The sequence below is a fragment of the Pteropus vampyrus genome, unplaced genomic scaffold (genome assembly GCF_000151845.1).
Source record: "Pteropus vampyrus isolate Shadow unplaced genomic scaffold, Pvam_2.0 Scaffold7, whole genome shotgun sequence".
Classification (NCBI taxonomy): Eukaryota; Metazoa; Chordata; class Mammalia; order Chiroptera; family Pteropodidae; genus Pteropus; species Pteropus vampyrus.
The window spans coordinates 1,370,533-1,393,298 of NW_011888788.1; the positions used below are offsets into that span (position 1 = coordinate 1,370,533).

The 22,766-nt window shown below is 38.4% G+C and overlaps 1 protein-coding gene and 1 pseudogene across 1 annotated transcript in view; one reads left to right on the forward strand and one right to left on the reverse strand.

The window, feature by feature from the left end:
• The window catches only part of LOC105299238, a 6,296-nt pseudogene extending 1,174 nt beyond the window's left edge, over window positions 1-5,122 (reverse strand).
• ATRN (attractin) overlaps window positions 1-22,766 on the forward strand; it is a 147,745-nt gene that overhangs the window by 113,727 nt on the left and 11,252 nt on the right. Inside the window, exon 23 of the mRNA XM_023536675.1 lies at window positions 9,868-9,929. Coding sequence (XP_023392443.1) covers window positions 9,868-9,929 — 62 coding nt within the window. The remainder of the gene's footprint in view (window positions 1-9,867; window positions 9,930-22,766) is intronic.

Consider the following 22,766-nt stretch of genomic DNA (forward strand, 5'->3'; position numbering starts at 1 on the left):
TTCATATCCTAAGGCTAGGTAAAAGGTTTTTAGATTTGACAACAAGAATATAACCCATAAAAAGAAAATTTGATAAATTGGACTACATCAAAACAAAAAGCTTTTTCCCTGTGAGAGACTCTGATAAGAGTATGAATAAATAAGCTACAAACTGGGAGAAAATATTTACAAACCACAGGTCTGACAAAGCACTTGCATCTGGAATATAAGAGGAATTCTCAAATTTCAACATTAAAACAATTTAGAAAATGGACAAAAGATGTGAAAAGACATTTCACCAAAGAGGGTATACGTATATCAAATAACCACATGAAAGGATCTTTAGCATCAACAGCTATTAAAGAAATACAAATTAAAATCAATGAAATATCACTGCACACTTATGAAAATGGCTAAAATTGAGAATAGTAATAACACCAAATGCTAGAGAGGATGCCGTGAAATTGAATCATGTGTACATTGCTGGTGTGAAAGTAAGATGGTACAGCCACTTTGGAAAATAGTTTGGCTTTTTTTTTTTTTTTTTAATAAAATTAAACTTGCACTTAGTATACAGCCCAGCAGTTGCATTCCTGGGCATTTATCCCAGAGAAATGAAAATCGATGTTCACACAAACACCTGTACACCAGCACTTGTAGCACCTGTTTAGTAATCTTTAGCAGCTTTATTCATAATAACCCCAAACTGGAAACAACCCAAGTATTCTTCAGCAGGTGAATGGTTAAATAAACTGTGTTATATACATATCATGGACTAATACTCAGCAATAAAAAGAAACAAACTGTTGATGCAACAACTTGAATAAAGGAAATTTTGCTGAGTGGGGAAAAATTTTTTTAAAGAAATTTACGTCATGCACGATTCTGTTTCTATAACTTTTGAAAATAAAGTTTAGACCGAAAATAGATATAGATATAATTTGACGCTTCAACTTTCTCTGACTTTGTCCTTAACCTATAGACTCTCCTTTTTTTTTAAAAGGGGTCATCTGATTAGGTCCGGCCCACCCACACACAAGGGCAGGGGATTATACAAGGTATACATACCAACATAGTGGGGGCCAATTAGGGATTTAGGTTATTTGAGCACAAGGAGGTTGTGCTGTAGGCTCCAGTCAGTACAATTTCAATTTAGTAAAATCTCCTAACACTATCATAGAGTAGCTCAAAATACATTTGCTAAAAGTTGATTTGGGCTCTAGTAAATATTTATTGGCTTGTTTTAAGTTGAGATTGTTTTCATACTGACATACCTCATGATATTCTGAATCCAATCAAACTTCATGCTTTGTTACTTATAGCCAAAACATGATTAATATTTTTAAGATTCTTAGTGAAAGTCTTGACTTATGCTGCTGACGTGTTTCCCATCTGGAAAGAGTGCTCTGTGCACATAAACAGGCTTTTGTGCTTGAGATAGCCGCGCTGTTGCCAGTGCAGAGTTCTTAGTTTTTTTCCTCCCGATGCCCTGTTGCTCCACCCTCTGAAAGTCACTGAAATGGTTTCAGAGCATTTCCATCTAGAGGGATCTCTTCCCCACACTTACTTTTAAAAGTACTAATTTTAAGTTTAAGTATCAAAGAGATGTCGATTTTGTACCTGATTTTTTGGTACTCTTTACCTGGGCTGGATCACTCACTTGGATAAGATCCCCTTATGAAAGCTGCATTCAGGAGCACTTTTGAAAATAAACGATGGCGTGCTCACCATTTAGTTTGCCAAGCTTTCCTTGAAGAAGCAGGTAAGTTCTATTGAAAATGCATCTTCTTGCTCTTTGGTATAACTAACTGCAATATTTACAAACAATGTAACTAGACCTGTAGCATCATGTGTTCTTGGTGTCTTCACGTGACGCTGATTCTCTCTGCACTTGAGACTGTATCTGTGTGTGCGCTGTGTGGAGAGCTGAGCTGGCGTCTTCCTAGGCAGATGCAGTCATGTTCTCAAGAAAGGGAGCTCTAAGTTTCTTTATTGCTCTATTTTCTTCAGAGTCTTAGCCTTTCTAAGTTTAGTTAGCTCTTAAACACATGCGTGCACACTTAGAGACTGTGTACAAGTTTAGTAAAAATGTAGAAACTTATTTAAGGAAGAGAATAGGGAAATGTCTAAATGATGCAATGTAGGCCATTCAGTTAAATTTCAGTGTGGCTTTCAGTGCAGGCAAAATAACTTTGGTCTTTATCCTTTTTTAAAGCAAAATAACTGAGGAAATCTAATTCTCTACCCAGAAATTCATGTAAACATTGGTGCTTTAAAAATGGTAACGCTAAACTCAAGTTTCTTCACTCTGAACCAATCCCAGGATTCTTTTCCATAATTAGGAACAGATTAAAACCTGTAACCGCTAACTGAGGGAATTCGAAACTAACTGTAAAAATCTTTGTAGATGCAGTTTTTTTAAAAACCCACCCAGACTGAAAAGACCTGTGTGTAGTCGGTTGGTGGGTGTGTTGGGGCCACTTGGGCCTGATTTGGGTCAGTTGCTCCTGTGGGTGAGCGCCGCTCCCACAGTCCCGGCTTTCTGAAAGGGGTCCTAGTTGTTCTCCCCAGCGAGCAGGGACTCAGCTTATCCAGGCCCATTGTTTGGAAGGGCAGGTATTTAGGATAGAGAATGGATAGGCTAGGCGGACATCGTGTGAGTTGGGAAGGTGGGAAGTAAAGCTGGGATTCTGGCTTGTTACTGGCTCTGCAACAGAGGTTGTTATTGTAATGTGGAACGAATATTGAAGCCCTCTCCATGCTGGGTGTTTCATCTGTTACTTTATGTAAGAAGCTAGTGTTCACAAGTGAAGGCAACACAGAATTTGTACTGAGAACTGAGCATTCATTTAGAGTTCAAAGTTATGTTTGTGGGTGCTAACAGGATTACTATACTGAGCTAAGGATGTATGAAACTTTTGTTGACTCGGATATACTTTTTTTAGTAAAAGTTTTATTGAGATATAATTCACATGCCATACAATTCACCCATTTAAAGCATACAGTTTAGTGGTTTTTAATATATTCACAGAGTTGTGCAACCATGACCACAATCAACTTTAGCATATTTTCATCACCCCCAAAAATAAATCCTGTACCCATTAGCAGTCATTTCCCATTCCTTCATCTCCCTAGCCCCTGGCAACCACCAGCCTACTTTCCATTGCCTATTTTGACAATTCATATAAATTGAATCACATAGTATTTGGTCTTTTGTGACTGGCTTCTTCACTTAGCAAAATGTTTTCAAGGTTCGTCCATATTTAGTATGTTTCAGTGTTTTATTCCTTTTTAAGATTGAATAATGTTCCCTTGTATGGATATACCATATTGTTTATCCATTCATCTGTTGATGGATATTTGGGTTATTTCCACTCTTTGTTATGAATAATATCAGATATACTTTTAATGTTTGTATTTATTGTATAATAATAATAATGTATATACAAACCTCCTGGTGTTAGATATCTCTACCTTAAGAGTTTTAAGAATTAGAGAGCCTCGAAATACATTTAGAAGTAAACTAAAATTATGAGTCTTTATTTGTTTCACGTAGCATTTAAGATTCTTGTACTACCTCGTGATTTTCATCATGATCATTATTTATTATTCCTTCTTCTTAAAGTCTCCTTTCCTGCTTTTCACATGCAGCTTTGGCTACTTCATCTCAGCTCTTCAGTGACATCATTCCCTTGGGTTTCCTCTGGACCCTTTCTCCCTGGATAGTCTCATCCACATCCTCTATAAACACCACCTATGGCTGGGATGCATAAATCTTCGTCTCTGGCAGACCTCTTTCCTGAGCTCTCCATAGCCAGGACCCACTAGGCTTTCTTTAACATCCATTCACTCAACAGACTTTCCGGCCCAGAGCAGCAGCCATGAACAGACAGCAGGAGCTATGTCAGATGCTAGCTGATGGGGCTGTGCCCCCATGCTCTTGAGGAGAGTATCCCATGTCGCCTGAATCTGAGTGAGAAGGGAGGGGCAACATCAGAGATGAGTCCTAAGGAACATGAAGTTAGGAGGTGGTGATGTTTGGAGTGGGAAAAGGGTGTGTGTCCAATCACTCTCAAGAACTACCAGTTTAGTAGAGCTGAAGTGACAGCCCTGTGAGTAAGATGCTGGAGAGCTAGGCAGAGGCTATTATCGATTGGAAGTTTTAGCTGAGGAGTTTAGCCTGAAAACCACTGAGTCACTGAAATACTTAAAGCCAAAAAGTGACCAAAGATCCATGTTTTTGAAAGACCCTCTGGCAGCAGTTGGGAGAATGGATTGGAAGGAGCCAGGCCCAAGTTGGGGAATCCAGGGGGAATTCATGCGTAGAAACCCGGGGGAGGAGTCTATCTGATGAGCCCTTAGGCATATCCCATAGCAACTTCCTTTCCTTGCCTTTGCTTCCACAGCCATAGACTTATCTGGTTTCTCACTCTGCAAAGATTTCCTTAAGGGCAAGGACGGTGTTTTATATTTCTGTGTCCTGGGTGTCGTAGCATAGTGTTAACCAGTTGTAGACACTATAAATATGCGATAGGTTCATGCGTAGTTGTAGGTACAAGAGCTTTAGGGTTGGTACCAGAACGTTGTTCTTTTTTGCAGCTTTTTAACTTTTATAAAGGTAGGGACAGCTTTTTCTGATATTGTCAGAATGATTGCTGACCAGTGGTAAGTAGCCAGCTGGGGTTGGAGACCAAGAATTTGTCATCCCAGTCTACACAGTGTGGTATTAAGAGGACTGAATTATTCTAGGTTGGAATTTTGTCAAAAGAGTTGAGAGGTAGAAGAAAAGAAAGGGAGGAAGACACGAACATCCTTGATTTCACAGAGAGGGTAATTAGGAGATACTGTATATATTGAAATATTTAAGAATGAAGTGATAGGATTTGCTTCAAAATAATATCATGAGGAAAATGAATATAGATGAAACAAGATTGGTTACGAGTTGGTAATTATTAGAGCTGAGTTCATTATACTATTCTCTCTACTTTTTAAATAGTTTAATATTTTCCATTATAAAAAATGAATAAAGTTAACATGGGTGATAGAATAAGAAATAAAGGTCCAAGTATATTACTTACCTTCCTAAAGGTAGTTTCCTAAAGGTAGCCTCAGCTGGGCCTGCCACGTAGGCCAGCTGGGACATGGTACAACTAGGCCAACTGGGAAGTATCTCGGAACTGACCTTCTGTTTTACTTTTCAGGAAGCACACAACATTGTACTAAGGTTTTACCAGTTATTGGCCACTGTTGGGCAATCTCTAGGACAGTCAGGCATCAGGGGCAAAACTTCTGTAGCCCAACACACCTGAAAATGGCAGAGGGAGCTACTGAGAGCTATTGACTTCACCCCAAACAGAGGTGCATCAGAGGCCCGAAGACTTCTTCCCATGGGCTGTGAGGCCTGGGAAGCTACTGCCCATGGCTGTACTGTCTCCTGCAGCTGTTGTGGGTAATAGGCACATCTTCTGCCTGTATCCATTTCCTGTCTCTGTTGGCATCTTTCTGTCACCATCACCCTCAGGGAAATGATATAGAATTTACCAGAGGCACAGAGAACAGTGATTTAACTATACTGGAAGATGAGAGAGGGGATGAGGGCTTAAATCACCTTCTATTATAGTAGGAAGTCAGCAGGTGATGCCTAAAATGGCTAACTGAAGAAATAACAACAAAAAAACTAGTGATAAAAAAGTAACCCCCCATAAGAACTAAAAAGAATTTTAATTAAAAGTGGAGCCCTCTGGAGAAATGAGGAGAGGAGAGCAGGATTCAATTAGCCCTTTGGTACTTGTTGATATTTCAACAAAGTGTATGTAGTTCTTAATGTTTTTAAAATTATTAGTGAACATGATAAAATGGAAGAGGAATTCTGGAGAGTGGTGTAAAGGAATGGCTGAAAGGAAACTTGGGGAAGAAAGCACAGAGCAGTATTGAGGTGGGAGGCTGGGAGTGGATAGATGGTGAGTTTTAGCTTGCATGTCAGGAATGAGTGGCTCAGTGGTATTCACCAGCCCGGAGGCTCTGACCAGAGCTTGGGTATGCAGTTTCTGTGCCAAACCAGCATTAGGTGGGTGGTGTGTGAGGCCAGGTGATGGGCACTAGGATCCAGTCCAGGGCCTGTGGTCTCAATGTAGAGTTTCATATAGAACTTCGGGGTTTTTTTTGTTTGTTTTGTTTTAAAGTTATTTTGTGTCATAGCAGAACTCAAGGAGGTGTCAGCACTAGACCTAGGTTAGAATATGCTCAGCTGGTGTTCACAGAATCTTCTGTCCTTGGCATAGCTGAGGCCTGAGTGGAAAGTTGTTCGTAGACAGGCCTAAATTCTTAAGAGAGGACTCATTCCTCTTCTGGCTTCCAGCCTTGCAGTGTCCAAGACTACATGCAAGATTGGCATGGTGAAGCCAGGAGCCCGGCTGGCAGCCATGGCCACTTAGGCCCTTTCTGGTCCTGATGTGAGATCTTCAGCATCTGCAGAGCCTGGCCTCTTAAGGAGAATTGAGGAGCAAAGGGCTCGTAGTCTCAGTGGGCTCCCAGACCAGGTGGAGCTGAGCCCTGGTGGAGCTGCTGGTCTCAGGGGGCCATGGGAGCAGCCTACAGAAATTCTCCCAGGCACACACAGATCTTGGGTTTTCTCAGAGCCTGATGGGTGCTGCCTCAAAGCCAGGAAGCTTCACCTCACAAGGTGGCCAACTGTCCTTTCCCATCATTCCCCTGTCTTGCATGCTCATAGCAATAAAGATCGTTCTCGGTGGAGAAGATAAAGGCAAATTTCCTCTTTCATACCTTCTATATTAAACTGTGGTCTGACCCTAGTCATTTCAGTATTCATCCATTCATTCACTTAAGTTTTTGGGTACCTACTTTGTGGGTTGCACATACTGGATGCACAATACAAATGTTAAAAAAATTTGTGGTAGTTAAGTAAGAAATGTCTTATTTTTCGAGTATACTTGGGCTCAGCCTCTACTCACCATAGTTGATGAGAAATTCATTCTTAGCCTGTTTTTACAGAGCCCTATCTCCTCCTCTCAGTGACATGTAGAAACCTTAGGGCTTAACTGAGACCAGAGATATGGGGAAGGCCCTCCATTCTGCATTCACTGACTGCTGCCTCCCAGTGCTCTGGCCCATGGCCATGAGGTTTGAAGGCACCTGTCCTCACTCCCACGTGTGAGTGGCTTGGGCACAGAAGAATCACAGAGGCTCCGAGGACCCCTCCCCTCCCACAGGAGATCAGCGCACAAATGGAATCCTTCACTTCAGATTTTTCTTCTCAGCATGATTTAAAAATACTCCAGAGTATTTTGTAATCCTATTCAGAGTATTTTGAAGGACTTAATTAAGTCTTTATCCTTCATCTCTCTTCGGTTTATAATCCTTCCAAGTCTTCGTTTGTCAATGGTTTTGTTTGATCAGTTCTCCAACAGCATTTTCACTAAAATCTTGTCTTTTACAAAATTGATTTTGCAGTTGGCTTGCATCATCTGACAGTTTGTGAGTAGGGACTGCCCAATTCATGCTTGTTGCCCCAGTGTAATTTTTATTAGCACTCCCCTTCACTCAGCATTCTTAGTTTGGACAATAAGTTCATCACCCTATCAACTAAACATTAATCAGCAAAGACTGACACAGCGGGCGGGGTGTTAAGCAGGGCTAAATGTTACTTAGTCGTCAGTCTATTCATAAACATTTTTACATTATGACTTTTACTTCCCTAGGAAACATTGTCACTGTAGGGACTTAGATGATTAACATGCAACAAAAGAGGACCCTTTTTAGAGTAATGTAAGTCTTGGAGACCAACCACACTGGCAGCCAGTTTATATAGGTTTGTATGATTTTAAATTGGACATGAATGTGGTGTAGCCCTGTTTCACCAAGAAGCCATGCTAATGTTTGGGATCCCAATGTTGAGAGAGCTGCCTGGAGGAGTATTATGTGGCACAGGTCACAGAGACACCTGATAGGTCCTCAGAAGGTGCCATTGGCATTCAAACTTTTTGGCATCTCACAATAAGTAAAAACATCTCACAGATTTCTTCAAGTCTAAACACTGAGGACATCCTAATGTTTTAAAAAGTTAAGCTCTATAAACAGAATTGAATGGACTAGAGCCTGTTTCCTTCTCCTTTATGTGTTGTAACTTGGAGTCTTCATTCCTCAAGGTTGAATAACTTTGTTTATTGTCCTTCTCCAGTCTTATTAAAAAGTTTTTGAGGGGAGGGGGGCTGGGAGAATGGGGTGAAAGGTTAAACAAGTACAAATTAGTAGTTGATAGTAGTTGATAGTTGGGCATGGGGAGCATGGAAGAGGGAACGTAGTTAACATTAATATGATGGCTAAGTGCAGGGCCAGGGGAGGGAGGGAGCAATTGGGATCGTTTTATGACACTATAGATGTCTAAACAATGTACTATATACTTGAAACTAATTTAAATAAATTTATTTTTTACAAAAAAGCTTTTATGTGAGGACTGTAGCCATATTCTCAGGAGCCTCCTTATTTAGGACTGGTTACTGTAATAAATGAAGGAAAAGCAAGGAATGTGGATTTCTTTATCTGTGATATGCTATCTTTGTATTTCTAATTATAAGTGGTGGCTAAAGGGAAGACACAAAATCTTCAAATTATAAGACCCATAATATTCTGTGGCCTAAATAGGTAGTATTGGTACTTTATTTATGGAATATCAAAAAGAAAAGACCATCAAAAAGGCAAACAGTGGAAACCTCTTCTGCCTCTCCGAGTCTGGCTGTAAAAAGAATGCAAAGCATTAAATTGTTATGATGCTGGGGCCTGGGCGTAGCACTTTTACCACAGGATGGGAGTTGCTGCCTGACAAATATAGGCAGGCGGGTGGGGTTAGGAAGAGATGCTAATCATTTACTTCTCTGATTCTGGTCATATTTGTCTGTACTGGAACAGTTGTCACCTTATTCAGTAATTGTTTCATCCATAGTATCAGTCTCTCTCCAAAGAGGGCTGTATTTTCTTTCTTTCTTTCTTTCTTTTTTTTTAAAAAAGGAATACACCATAACATCTGGCTAAGACTACATGTATAGTAGATAATAATTATAAGGATACAGTTGTCATACTTAGTAATAAATCCTGCAAATTTTTTATATCCTAATATCTTTGAAATCAAGATGAATCTTACAGTCAGTTTTAAAAGTATTTAGGAATTTTTTATATTCTTGATTTAAAAACTATTAACTGTACAATGAAGTTATTTAAGTTCTAGCTTATGTTACATTGAATGTCAGGTGATATTCAATTTAGTAAAATTGAGACACAGTTAAACAAAAGGACAATATCTTGAAGTGAGTACACATTGAGCACATAAATGTCCAAGTAATGAAGGACACAAGGTGAAGCTGCCCACCTTGTCATAGACCAAGAATTGGAATCTGAAGCAAACCAGGAGAGTATTTTGTCTGAATAAAGCACAAAGAGGTAGCAGGCAAACTGGCTTGCCTGTCATTAGGATTTTCACATAGGAGTCTGATGTCAGATTCTTCAAGGTCAGGCTCTAAGAACTTAGATATGGTGTCATGAGCAGAGGGGCGCTGGAGGAGGTGTTCGAAGCCTCATTTAACGTCGTTGATGAATTCTGTGACTTGAAGCAAAACAAGGTGTAACAAAACCAATTTTACCATAGGCTAATTGATATATAAACAAGAGTTAAGTTCTTACGGCTATAAGGTTGGCAGTTAACCAAGAAAAAAAACTAACAAAATGAGATACTTTTCCTCAAGTGAAAAAAATTTTGTTAATCTTTTCTTTAAAATTTAAAGTATGTCTTTCAGCTTAACTCTTGAACCGAGAAGGCTGAGTTAATGGTGCTATTTTGTAACCCGCCTAACCTCACTACCTGTTTTTCTATCACAGATTGCCTTCTCCCAGCACAGCAATTTTATGGACCTGGTACAGTTCTTCGTGACTTTCTTCAGGTAATTTCACTTATACAAACTATAACTGTTCTTTAATTCAGGCACTTAATTCCATTCATTATCAGCTCATAAAGATAAATGAATAATCCTATATTTGCACAACAGATCAAACTAATTGTATTTATATTCCTGAAAAATTACATGTCAGTAGTATAAATTCATTCTAATCTGATAAAATGAAAACATGTACTTTGTATGTTCTGAATTTTTGAGGCAGCTTTTCATGTACCTATACTAAAACGTAAATAATTTGGCTCTTCGTGTGGGGTCTGGGGTTGAAACAACAATTAATAATGATTACTGGTGTGTGCTACATATATGCTTCCTCTTGTTCAAGAGATGAGTCAGGTGATTATACAGAGTTTTAAAGCTATAATGACTTGTTAAGCCCCTAGGATTACTTTTATTATTATAGGATTTTTCCAGTTTAATTTTATTTTTATGAAAATAATATATACACATAACTGGAGAACACAAGTGCTACAGTGTTTATGAGAGGAAGTAGCAGCATCCTGTCCCCACCTTCCCAACCCTCTCCTCCCCAATTCAAATTGTTTTAGCTATGTTTTGCTTCTCCGTGCTTACACTATTTCTTGATTTTTCAGTTCTGTTATCTTTTGATGTTCTACTGTAGAAAATGAGGATTTATTATCTTATGTTACCTCACCCGACAACTCTCCCACACCCCAAACATAAAATCTCCTTCCTTCCCCTCAATGCTTGGCTAAATCAGTCATCTTTCTTTATATAATTATGACCAGAAAACTCCTATTCACAGCTGAAGTGAACTATGATTATACTTCCCCATTTTTTGGATGAGGGATCACTGTTTGCTTATTCTAAATGTATTTGCCATAGTTTTTTTGTTTGTTTGTTTGTTTTTTTAATGGTTTTCTGTGTTTTTTTTTTTTTTTTTTTAATGGTTTTCTGTGTAGCTACCCTTGATTTATTATGTACTCTGACAGAACTGAAAAATCTCCCAGTTTGGTCAAACACAAGCAGGTGCTCTCCATTTTAGTTTCCTTTGGAGCTGTCTGCCCTAGAACCCTCCAGACTGCTGCTCCCAGGTACACTAGTTCTTGAGGCCTGCTGTACAGCTGTCATGTTGGGAGTTTCCATTGCCTTTGTCTCACATCGAAATTTCTGTTTCCCAGATCTTATGTCTTCATCTCCCTCTTTATTCCCTCCTTTTATTGATCCACAATCTCCAGTAGGTTTTTGAGAACAGGTTCAGGGGAAACTTTTCTGTTACCTTCCTTGTCTGGAAAATGTCTTAATTTTACCCTCATGGTTAATTGAAAGATTGAATACAGAATTCTAGGTTGGAAATCATTTTCTCTTAGAATTTGAAAGGCATTATGCTGTTTTTTTCTGGCTTCCAGTATTAATATTGAAAAGGCTAATACCATTATAATTCTCACTCTTTGTATGGAATCTATTTTCTCTCTTTGGAAAATTACATCAAAGAATAATATAAAATTACAGGAACACTTAAAAATCATACATGCCTAGCCCAACGAATTATTGCAAATTGAACATACTCATGTAACTACTACCCAGAACAAGAGATATAATATTACCAGTACCTTAGAAGCTCCCCTGTATTTCCATCAAGCACAACCCCCTCACACTTCCCCAAAGGTAATTATTTACCTTACTTCTAAAACAAACCATATATTGCATTTGCCTATATTAAAAATTTATATAAATTAAATCACTTAAAACAGAAATTTTAAAACAATTTGAACTGGATAATGAAGAAAATATTATGAACTTGTAGGATGCTGTTAAAGTTGTACTTAGAGGGTGTAGCTTTAAATCTGTAATTCTGAATCTTAGCTGCCTGGTAGAAGTACTTGGGGGAACTTTTGATGCCCAAGCCATATCCCAAACCAGTTACATCAGAATCTCTGGGGATGGGACTCAAGCATTTGAATCCCAGCTGATTCCAATATGCAGCTGAGGTTGAGAATCACTGCTTTATAAAGATATATACTGCAAAGGGAAAAATACCCCGTTCAGTAAATCAGAAAAAGAACTAATTAAACCTAAAGAGAATAGAAGGAATGACTATAAATAGAGCAAAATTGATGATTTAAGGGAAGAAATACAATAGAGAGGATTGAAAGAACCACAAGTTAGATTTTTAATAAGAATAAGAATAATGTTGATAAGCCCCTAGCAAGTTTGACCAAGAAAAAAAGCGAGAAGGTATAAATAATGTCAAAAATAAAGAAGGGCATTACTCCAAATCCTGCAGACATTTTTTTCTCCAGAAGAGTACTTTATGAACAACATCATGAGAATAAATTTGAAGATGGAACAGATGGTACGGAACAATTTTTAAAAAACTTATACAATTTACCAAAACTGACACACAAGAAATAGGAAATCTAAATAGTCCTGTATCTGTTTTAAAACACAATACATAATTTAAAATTTTCCCGCAAAGATAACTGTAGGCCCAGGTAGCTTCATTGGTAACTTATACCCTTTTAAGGAAGAAATAATATCGATGTTAACCAAATCTTGTAGAGAATAGAAAAAGAAGGTATACTCCCCAACTCATTTTATGAATTTAGCACAACCTGACAAGAATATTTTGAGAAATGAACTTCTTCATGAAGGAGGAAGCAAAAATCTACCAGTAATATAAAAAGACTACTACATCATAACTCAGTTGGGTTTATTCCAGGAATTTCAAGGTTGATTTAGCATCAGAAAGTCAATCAATGTAATTGATGTTAATTGCATAAAGGAGGGGAAGAATATGATCATGTTAATCAATGAGAGAAAACATTTCATAAGATTTAATATCATTCATTTAAAAATCTTAGGAAACTAGGACTAGAAAGAACCTTCTTTAAATCTGATCAAGGAACAATATATAAAGCCAACCATATTATTAATGGTAAAATGTTTGAAGCTTTTCCTTTGAATTTGGGAACAAGACAAAGATGCCACTGTCACTTAATTTCATTCCACATTGTGATAGAGGTTCTAGCCAATATGGTAAGATAGGAATAATAAATAAAATACATAAGAATTGGAAAAGGAAAAATCATCACTACAACATGATTATATTCATAGAAATTAAAAATAATCTAGAGGTAAAGTGTTAAAATTAATAGGTGAATTCAGCAAAGCTGCTAATTACAAGAGCAATATTAAAAAATCTGTTCTATGTTGTTCGGAGGCATACATCTTTTGCAGCTCTTACTAGTAAGGGTAGATGGTGGCATGAAAACCATACAATTATATTTCCCATAGAAGGCCATAAGGTACCCTCCTCTGCTCTCTGCCATGAAAGAAATCACTTCCTCAGTGATGCTGGGGAACAGGTAGCCTCGTGTCAAGAATCCTCTACATACTGACAGGCTCGCTTCTACCTGCTGTAAACTGATGTGGTTGAGAAAGAGAGTTGTCACACTACCAAATTATACTTTTTGATATAAAGCTCACTTGTAATAGGTTTTTTGTTTGTTTTGTTTTTACTTCGGTTGCTAGTGTATTTTGTTCCTCAACGTGTAGGAGACCCAGCATCCTGTATAGCCTTTAATTAGTTTATGGATAGTGATATCTTTACCGAGAAGCAACTTGTTGCATCTCTTGCAATCTCAGAGGGAGATAAGAATTCTAATAAAAGTATACTTTAGTATTTCTAGGGGAGAAAATCAATTATATTTCTATATTTCACCAACAGAAATAAAATTTACATATATTTTTGCTACTTTGATAAATAAAATTGCTTAAAATTACCTTACATCTAGATCAAGAAAGAATGACCAAGAAAAAATGGAAGGTGGGGAGACAGTTCACTAGCTCTCCCAGATGATGAGCGTTTTGTTGAGCTACAGTGATTAGTGTGGCACTGACACAAAATCAGGGTGACTAGTGGAACATAATACATAACCAAAGAAACAAAGTTTAAAAGGCTCAAATTTGTTTTAAGTGATAAAAAATTAAATGGAAATAAAAAGTAGATAGTAACAAACAAGAAGCTAAAAAATCAGTATAGACTTAATGGCCACTAGTCACATGTAACATTTGAGTGCTTGAAATGTAGCTAGTGCGACTGAGAAACTGAATTTTTCATTTTAGTTAATTTTAACTAATTTAAATATAATTTAAAAATTGATACTTGATTCAGTTATCAGAAAACTTGTATTTTTAGAACAACCTTGATATGTGAATCTACTTTTTCAAATGTGAATTTTATGAAATCTAAATACAGATGAAATATTTCCTGATAACAATCTAGTGTTCAAATTGAAATAAACGTGCCTATAAACATAAAATACACACTGGATTCTGATGACTTAGTAGAAAATAAGAATGTAAACTATCTCAATAATTTTTATATTGGTCACATGTTCAAATGGTGTTTTGGCTATCTTGCATTAAATAAAACTTATTAAAGTTAATTTTACCTGTTTCTTTTTACTTTTTTAATGTGGCTACTAGAACATTTCAGATTACATATGTGGCTCACATTTAATGTCTATTAAACTATGATATAGATAATACAAAGGGGAAAAGTTTGTAGAGACAACATACAAAGCAAAAATATTATCTCTTCATTCAGACTTTTTAAAGTGGAAAATTAGCATGAAAACAAAAATGCTTATAAAATACTAAAAGTAATTTATGTTCGTAGTACAACTTCAAACAACATAAAAATAAAGTAAAAATTGAAACTTCCCCTAATTCTACTCTTTAGAAATTACCATTGTTAATATTTTGTTTATGTTTCCATACTTTTTTCTCTGTATACACTGCATATAAATTATGGTTTTTCTGATTCTTTGATTTATAAAATGGGTTATCTCCAAGTTCTGTAACTTGCTTTTTTCACTCAGTATTCTGTGGTTTTTCCCATGTGGAAGTTTAAAACAGCTTTTCCCATAGTATGAGTTCAATATTTTATTAAACCATTCCTCTTTTGACTGACTTAGATTATCCTCAATTTTTGTTGCATATGTCTGCATTTTTCTATAAATATTCTCTCTGAGATTTTTTTAATTCTGTAATTACTATATCAAAATGTGAAAACACTGCCAGATGGTCCCTCAGAACAGTTGCATGAATTTGCTCTCTTACAGCAGGAATGCACTATCTCTTACTATTTCTGCCTATCTCTCTTATGACTACTATGATTATTTCTCAGCAACCCTAGAAATTGTTATTATTTTTAATTTTGCTAATCTGGGAGTTATCATTGGTATCTTGTTTTCATTTGGATTTCTTTTATTATGTTTACTGATCTCTTAGAGCCCTCATTTTGAATTACCTGTTTATATCCTATGTTTGCATTTCTTTTGGTATATTTGCCTTTTTCTTACTGAAATTTAGGACCTCATTATATTTTATGACTATTTCCGTGTGTATGGCTTTAATTGTTTGTCTTTTCTGGTATTTTTCACTAAGCAGGTCTGTTAGTCTTTTCCTGCATTTTCTTCATGAGTATTTTATTTCTTGTTTTTTCATGTTTAAGTCTTCCTTTATCCATATGAAATCTCTTTGAATATGGCTTTACTTTTTTTCCAAATGGATAGACTTCAGAAACTTGTCAATGAATCAAGGCAGACTATTAATTACCTCAACTCCAAGGCCACACCACTCACGGGAATTGACTCATAATTTTATTTCTTCAGAGTATGCCCAGTTCAGCTCATTGGAGCTGATTTGGGACCCAGAGCCTCTGTCCCAAATGATACAATGCCAGCACTATGGAATGCTGGGAATTTGATGCATTTTCTTCCCATTTACAAGGAAATCGCTTCCTTCCACAGATATGTAGATTTCAGAAGGAAACTACTCTCTCTCATGTGACCACAGAAATATTAAAACCCTAAGATCTCTTTTCACTCTTCCTAACACTTTTTTATTCTGCTTAGTGCGAAGCAGCCAGGACTCACTGACACCATCCATCCTTCATGGTTCCTCCACAGTTGGGCCAAAGATATCCTTATATTCTTGAAAATTTAATGTTTTATGAATCTTTGCCCTGTGACTTCTACAAATTATGAGTCCTTCTAAGATAATTGTCATTTCTTTCCTTTTTGGCCATGCGAGCAGCAGGGCCTGGAGGGGTGGTACCCTTAATCTAATTCTCTCCTGCATTTGCCTCAAAGGTACCTACCCACCCACTGACCTTCGAAACCCAGCCTAATTATCTACTTGGTGAAGTCTTCTTCTGGCACATTTACCCCAGAGTCCACCCCTTCTTGGACTATGCCCTCCTCATGTTTTTATTATAGCACTTCACCCTTTAATGCAGTTATTTAACGATCTAGAGCTTAAGGGCAGACACCTTAAGACATAGACAAACCTACAGTGTGACATGCAGAGATGAACAGGGCCAATTAGAGGCCGCTTCTACAAGTTTTAAATTGGGTTCTGAGAGCCTAAAACAATTAGCTCATGAATCTTAGCCCTGGCTATACCTTAGAACTACCTGGGAAGCTTAAAAAAAAGAAGCAACAGCCTGGGTCCCACTCCCAGAGATGCTGATTTAATTGATCTGGCATGAGACCTGATTGTTGTGATATATAAAGGCTCTCCAGTGATTCTTACTGTTAAACTGGCATTAAGAAACCCCGAGTTAGCCGAAAGTTGTATGAATTCAGGTGCTGGACAGTATCGCATCCATCCACGTGTGAGCTAAAGTATAGGAGGTCAGTTGAGAAAGAAGATAGTGTATAGGAGGTCAGTTGAGAAAGAAGATAGTGTATGGAGGGAATGGCCTCAGCTCCTGGCAGCTTCATGTTTCCTGTTCCTACAAGAGCTAGCTGCCGTAGGGCTCTGAGAGAGCCTCATAATTATTATCCCACAACCATGCAGTGAACTCCTACACAGTAGTTATCTGGGATTTAAATTCTAGGTTGTAGTTATGTTATATAGAAAGAGTTATAAGTTTCACCTTTTTTTTTCTTGCACCATTTTGTGTCCTTTTCCTTCGTTGAATGTTGTTATGCAGAACTGTATCCTAGAGTAATTCTCTCAGAAAAGATCCGAGAAAGATTTGATACTTATTAGGGACCCTTTCAGTCTGGAGTCTATAGAGTATTGAGTTTTGCAACATTTTTTCTATTTCTTTGATTGTTTCCTCTAATTCTACTTGCTTGAATTCTGGAATTCTCTGTTAGATGAATGAGGAAAATTCTGAATCTGACGTCTATATTAACTGAACTTTAATTTTCTTTCTGATTTTCGTTTTGCACTGCATTCTAGGTGAGCTCCTTAGCAGTATTTTCCAGCTCATTAATTTAATATGAAATTAGTTTCATTTCTTTTGTTGACCCCATCTAATGATTTTTTGTAATGTTTTTTAAAACATGTATTTTTTCCAATTATAGCTGGCATACAATATTATATTAGTTTCAGGTGTACAACATAGTGATTAGACAATGTTTCTAATGCATTTTATTTCTAATGCATTTTTTCTTAAAGCCTCTTTTGGTTTTGTGAATGCAGTGTCCTTTCATATTTATTTGTGAGATTAATAATACTTTATTTTACTCCAAAGTCTTATTTTGAGCTATTAGTAACTCTCCTCAAATGTTTGGGGTATATTATTTGTTGTTTGGTACCTCTTTTTCACAGTGTTGGTTTTCCTCAAAATGTCCGGTCTTGGGTTGTGTTGAAGATTCCACATTTGCCTGTGTGTGAATGCTGTTTCTGTCTGTCACAGCCTCCAGTGAGTGTGGAGTAGGGGCAGAATGTGCTGCTAGGCAGGGTATACCGTTAGTCTGTCTTCTGAATGTCCTCTCTGGCCTCAGCCCCAGGACCAGAGCTCACTGCCTTAGCTGCTGTCTTCTACTGCTCAGCACAGGCAGAAAGTGGAGAGGAAGCCGTCCGGTGCTACTTTACCAACACACACACTGGCACTTCCTCAGAGCCTCCTCCCTCTTTGTACCCTCTTTTACTTTTTAGCCTTCTCCAGTCTGTCTTCTGTCCCCACACCCCAACTAAACCACCAGTGTTTTTGAGGGCAGCTAGCACACTTCTTTTGCCAGATCCAAAAGCACCCAACTGACCACCCACCAGTGAGACTCTTCTTGCCTCTGTGACTTCATACTGCCCCAAGGCCACTGCTTCATGGCCTCCCTTGCAGAACAGCCATTTCTGTTCAACCTGGCACTGTGGACATTCTTCCAGAGCTTGACCCTGGCCGGCTTTTCACTGTGTTCTTGAATTGAACTCTGCCATCTCCACCTTCATCATAACATGTCCAGAAGTGAACTTTTTGATCCTTCCTCACCAGTCTTCTCCACATCACTAATTGGCAACATTGTGCTGCTAGTTGAAGTCACTTTTCTCCCTTTACATCCAAAAGGCACGCCCTCACTGCATCCCCGCATTTACAACCTTGGTCTACTCCACCTTCATTTCCACCCTAGTCCTAACCATCCCAGTCTTGCCTGGACTATTTTCAGTTAACTTTGGCCCCTCTACAATTCACAAAAGTCCAGAGGAGACCTTTAAAATTATGATTTAGTTTAGGTCTGTCTACTTACATCGAGTGGCACCTCTGCTTACCTCTCCATCTTCATCTTCTCTCTGCATTCCCACTACACGGCTACCTTCTGTTTCTTCAAAAGCACCATGCTCTTGCCCATCTCAAAGCATTTGTACACGCTTTTCCTTCTTTCTAGAACAATCTTCTTCCTACCCTTCACCAGCTGGGTTCATTTCAGTTCTGACACTACCTGGAGTTAGCACAAGCCCTGTAGATGAAGTGCTCAGTCTGAAAAGATTGCCCCCATTTCAGACATCAGTCACAGATGGGTCCCCAGGCTACCCATACTTCTGCCTGACCATCTACGAATTTGTTGGTTCTCATTGATGCAGGACAGGACAAATTCCCTGAGTGGGTGTGCGGGTGGGGGACGCTCAGGCCCTGAACTGAGAAAAAGTAAGAGTTCTTGGCTGAGTGCAAGAAAGAATTCAAACACATGCCAGAGTTAGAGTCAAACAGAAAGTTTATCAGAGAAGGGGTATCACTGTAGACAAGAGTATGGTGTCCTCTCAGAGGCAGAGAGTGAGACTCAGAGAGACAACAGAGAGAGAGACAGCGACAGTGAGAAAAGACACTGAGAGGGGAATTCAGTTTATATATCGTTCTTCAGTTTCTGTGAATTACAGTTTAAAGACTTTCTTTACCCATTTTCTTTTGATGGTATGGGCATATAGTGTTGAAAGGATGAGTTTGTAACATAAAAAGGTAAGAATATGTCGTGTGAAAGGGAATTCCCAGCCTTTGATCTGTAAGTTCCCCATGGTTTTAGCCATAGGGAATGAATGATTTTATTTTGTGTAGGACACACACTTAAACTTAAAGACTCTGACTTAAAGACTCTGTTTTCCTTTCACTGTATGGGTAAATGGTGCGTTAGCAATCTCAGCAGAAATATTCCTTTGTTCTGCAGGTTTCTTCATGGTCTGGCTTTAGGGCTGATCAGCATATTGCAGTCTCTGAATATAACTTGATTTAACATTTTCGTTCTCTTGCCTCTTCCCTCTATTATCATGAGCCCCCCTCAGATTCAACAGTTTGCTAAAGTCTCACAGAACTCAGGAAAGCACTATACTTAAAATTACAGTTTTATTTTAAAGAATGCAACTCATGGAAGAGATGCTAGGGCAAGGTACAGGGATGGGAAGAGAATACAAAGCTTCCACGCCTTCTCTGGGCATGACACCCTGCCAGCACATCAGTGTGTTCACCCGTCCAGAAGGTCCCCAAACCTTCTTTTCAATGTTTCATTAACATAGGCATGATTAACGAAATCACTGGCCTTCCATGATTGAAGTCAGTCTCCAGCACCTTTCCCCTCCCCTAACCTCCAAATCACAAGATTGGTTTTACTGGCAACCAGCCCCCATCCCTCCCATGAGTCACTATTAGCATACAAGAGACACTACTGAACTACATCTCAATAAACCCGTAGTGAAAAATAGTTAATTCAGACTCAGAAAGCCTGTCGTTTTTATTATACCCTTCTGAATTGTACAGATACTTTGTACAAAAAAACTAGTAAAGATATATTTAAAATTGTTTTAAATCAAAATAAAAACCAGTAGTTCATTCCTTTTTAATGCTGAGTAATATTATGTGTAAAGATAAACCACAATTTGTTTATCCATTTACCTCCTGATAGACATTTGGGTTTCTCTAGTTTTTGGCTATTAGAAATAAAGCCGTATTGAGCATTTATATTTTAAAAAAGGGTTGGAGGGGGCACTCCGCTCACTCAGGACGGTGTCAAGGGTTTTTGGGAGCTCTGTGCCAGGAACTCGGGACAAAGACCAAATGTATATTTTTTATTATACTACACTCATCCTTCAAATCTTGGGACAGTACCACTTCCTCCAAGGTTCCATCCTGGAACCCCTAAACTAAGTCACCTCCTCTTGTTCTTCTCTCCCATAGAACCATATTGCTTTTCATCATGGTACTTATCATAGTTTTTTTTTTAACTTGCTTAATGTGTGTCCCCATTTAGACTCTAAGCTTCAAGAGAACAGGGAAACTATCTCTTGATCACCCCTACACACACACACACACACACACACACACACACACACACACACACCCCTTTAGCATCTAACGCATTGTCATGCTCAAATATATGAAGGAAACTAGACCTTCAGAAGACGTGTAGAGTCATAAGGAACCATAGGTACCACCTCTCTGAGGGTAAAAGCCTAGTGGTGCTGGTCGATGGCTCGCTTTTAAGGGGATGCAGAGGCTGTATGCTAACTCAGTTCCAGTCAGCAAGTATGTTCTTTTCTTGAACATGTGTACAGAATGCAATGACCCTGCTGCCAGGTACCAACCCAGTGAGGATTAGTCACTTCTGCTGGTTGGTGGAAGACTGACACCATCAGCTTTGATCAGGGGAGCATCTTTAGGGACCACAGAATCTTGTATAATAAACAAGGACAGATGATATTTTCATCACTTCCCCCTTTTGAAGGTGCAACATTTGGAAAAGAATCCAGAACTTTGGTTTTTCTGGGTTTTGTTTAAGAATTAGGAATGATGAACTTTTAGCTGAGAATAGAGTCCTCTTCATGAACATGGAGAAGAAAATATTTTCCCAGAGCAAGTTAACCAGGTCCAAAAGGATTTACATGAAACATATAAGGGGAGGAGGAAAAGAATACAGATAATCCTCAGCACTCTGAAGAACAGCTCATATAACACAGAAAAGAGAGTTAGATTTGGGCAGAGGGGTCAATGATTCAAATGAGAAAATCAATGTGAGGGGAGTTAGGCGATGTGCTTCACCCTCGAGCACAGTGACGTGTGCTCTAGATCCTGACAAATATGTTAAGCCCTGTTTGTGTCTTAATGAGATGCTTCTCCAGACTCCAGTAAGAGCCTTGTGTATAAAGAGGGAAGTAATAAGACCCAATCTCTTCCTTGCCCTTAGAAGCAAATGAGTAATGTATATGAAAGGACTTCGTTTCTGGGAGCAATGCGCTAGTGTAGTTAGGATTATAAGTGTTATTAGAGGAGGAGGAGAGAGAGACTAACACCCTGAAAGTCTGTGTGGCTGGAATTAGAGGTGTCTTGGAGGGTAGCATTTGGGTGAGCATCAAAAGGAGAAGTAAGTGATGTCACACCATCTCGCAAATAGGAGGGAATGTAATGGGAATTCCTACCGTAGACAAGATATAATGCTGAGACTCTTGTCAGATTGACAGCAGGCATTTAACAAATCCATGACTTGTTGACCATTTCATTTTCCAGAAGATAGAAGTGATAAGGGGTCCTGCCACTCCAGATCTAATTCTGACCAGAATGATGAAGTACAAATTACAGAAACTTGGGAAGCAGCAGCAATGTCTTTGTTCAGGCTTGCTGAAAGGTCAAGACGAGGCCAAGAAATGTGTATGTAGTTTTAGGAAGGCTAGACTTGTATGTGCAGAAAAAGAAGACCATTCTTTAATAGTCTCACCCTCTGGAAGGAATGTTGAGGACACTCAAAAAATTTCCTAGCTGCACAATTATAGTTAAGCTGGTGAGAAATGGACAGATTTGTCTGAGCTTTTAGACAAATTGTGAGTTTTCAAAAGACATATAAAAGATAGAACTAGAATCAAGGAGTGGATTTTTGAGAAGCCTCAGGAAAATATAAGCCTCTGAAAGGCAGGGACAGGTTTAGGACAAAAAGGCCAAAGTATTCTTGATTTCTCCTTGGGTACAGAGCTGACAGAAAGTAAGGAACCTTTAGCCTTGGGTCAGTGTCCTAGTATTGAAAGAAATACACTTAAGAATGATCTTTGAATGACACTGGCAAACGTTAATAATTGTCAAGATTAATGGGCATAGAGGAATTCACTAGATTGTTCTCTTTTTCTGTGTATGAAATTTTCATGCTGTTTCTTTCAATTGTAGGATGAACGCTGAGAGCTCCACCTGTACCAAATTAGTGGTAGGAAAATAGAAGGGAGGGATATCAGCAAGTTCCACCTTTTTTTTTAAATAACTAGTAAATTCTTCATCGTCATATTACCCTAGGAGGAATAATGCATGTATCTATCAGCAGCATTGTTTGTGTCGTGTCTTAATGCTGGGACAGGTAGAAGGAATGGGGTTGTTGATATTTTCAATAAGTCTGCATTGAAGACAGAAGCCCCACCCAGGCCTGGGGGGCAAGGGGCACAGACCTGTGCTGTGGTGTTTTATGGCTCTGTATTAAGAGGGTAGTCCCAAGAGAAGCCTCTGAGTGACAGCTGGGTCTTCACCGCTGAAACCAGCCCTGTACTCAGCTGCATTTAGCAGTGTCTTGACCTGCTGTTCTCATTTGCTTCATTTCCTTCCAT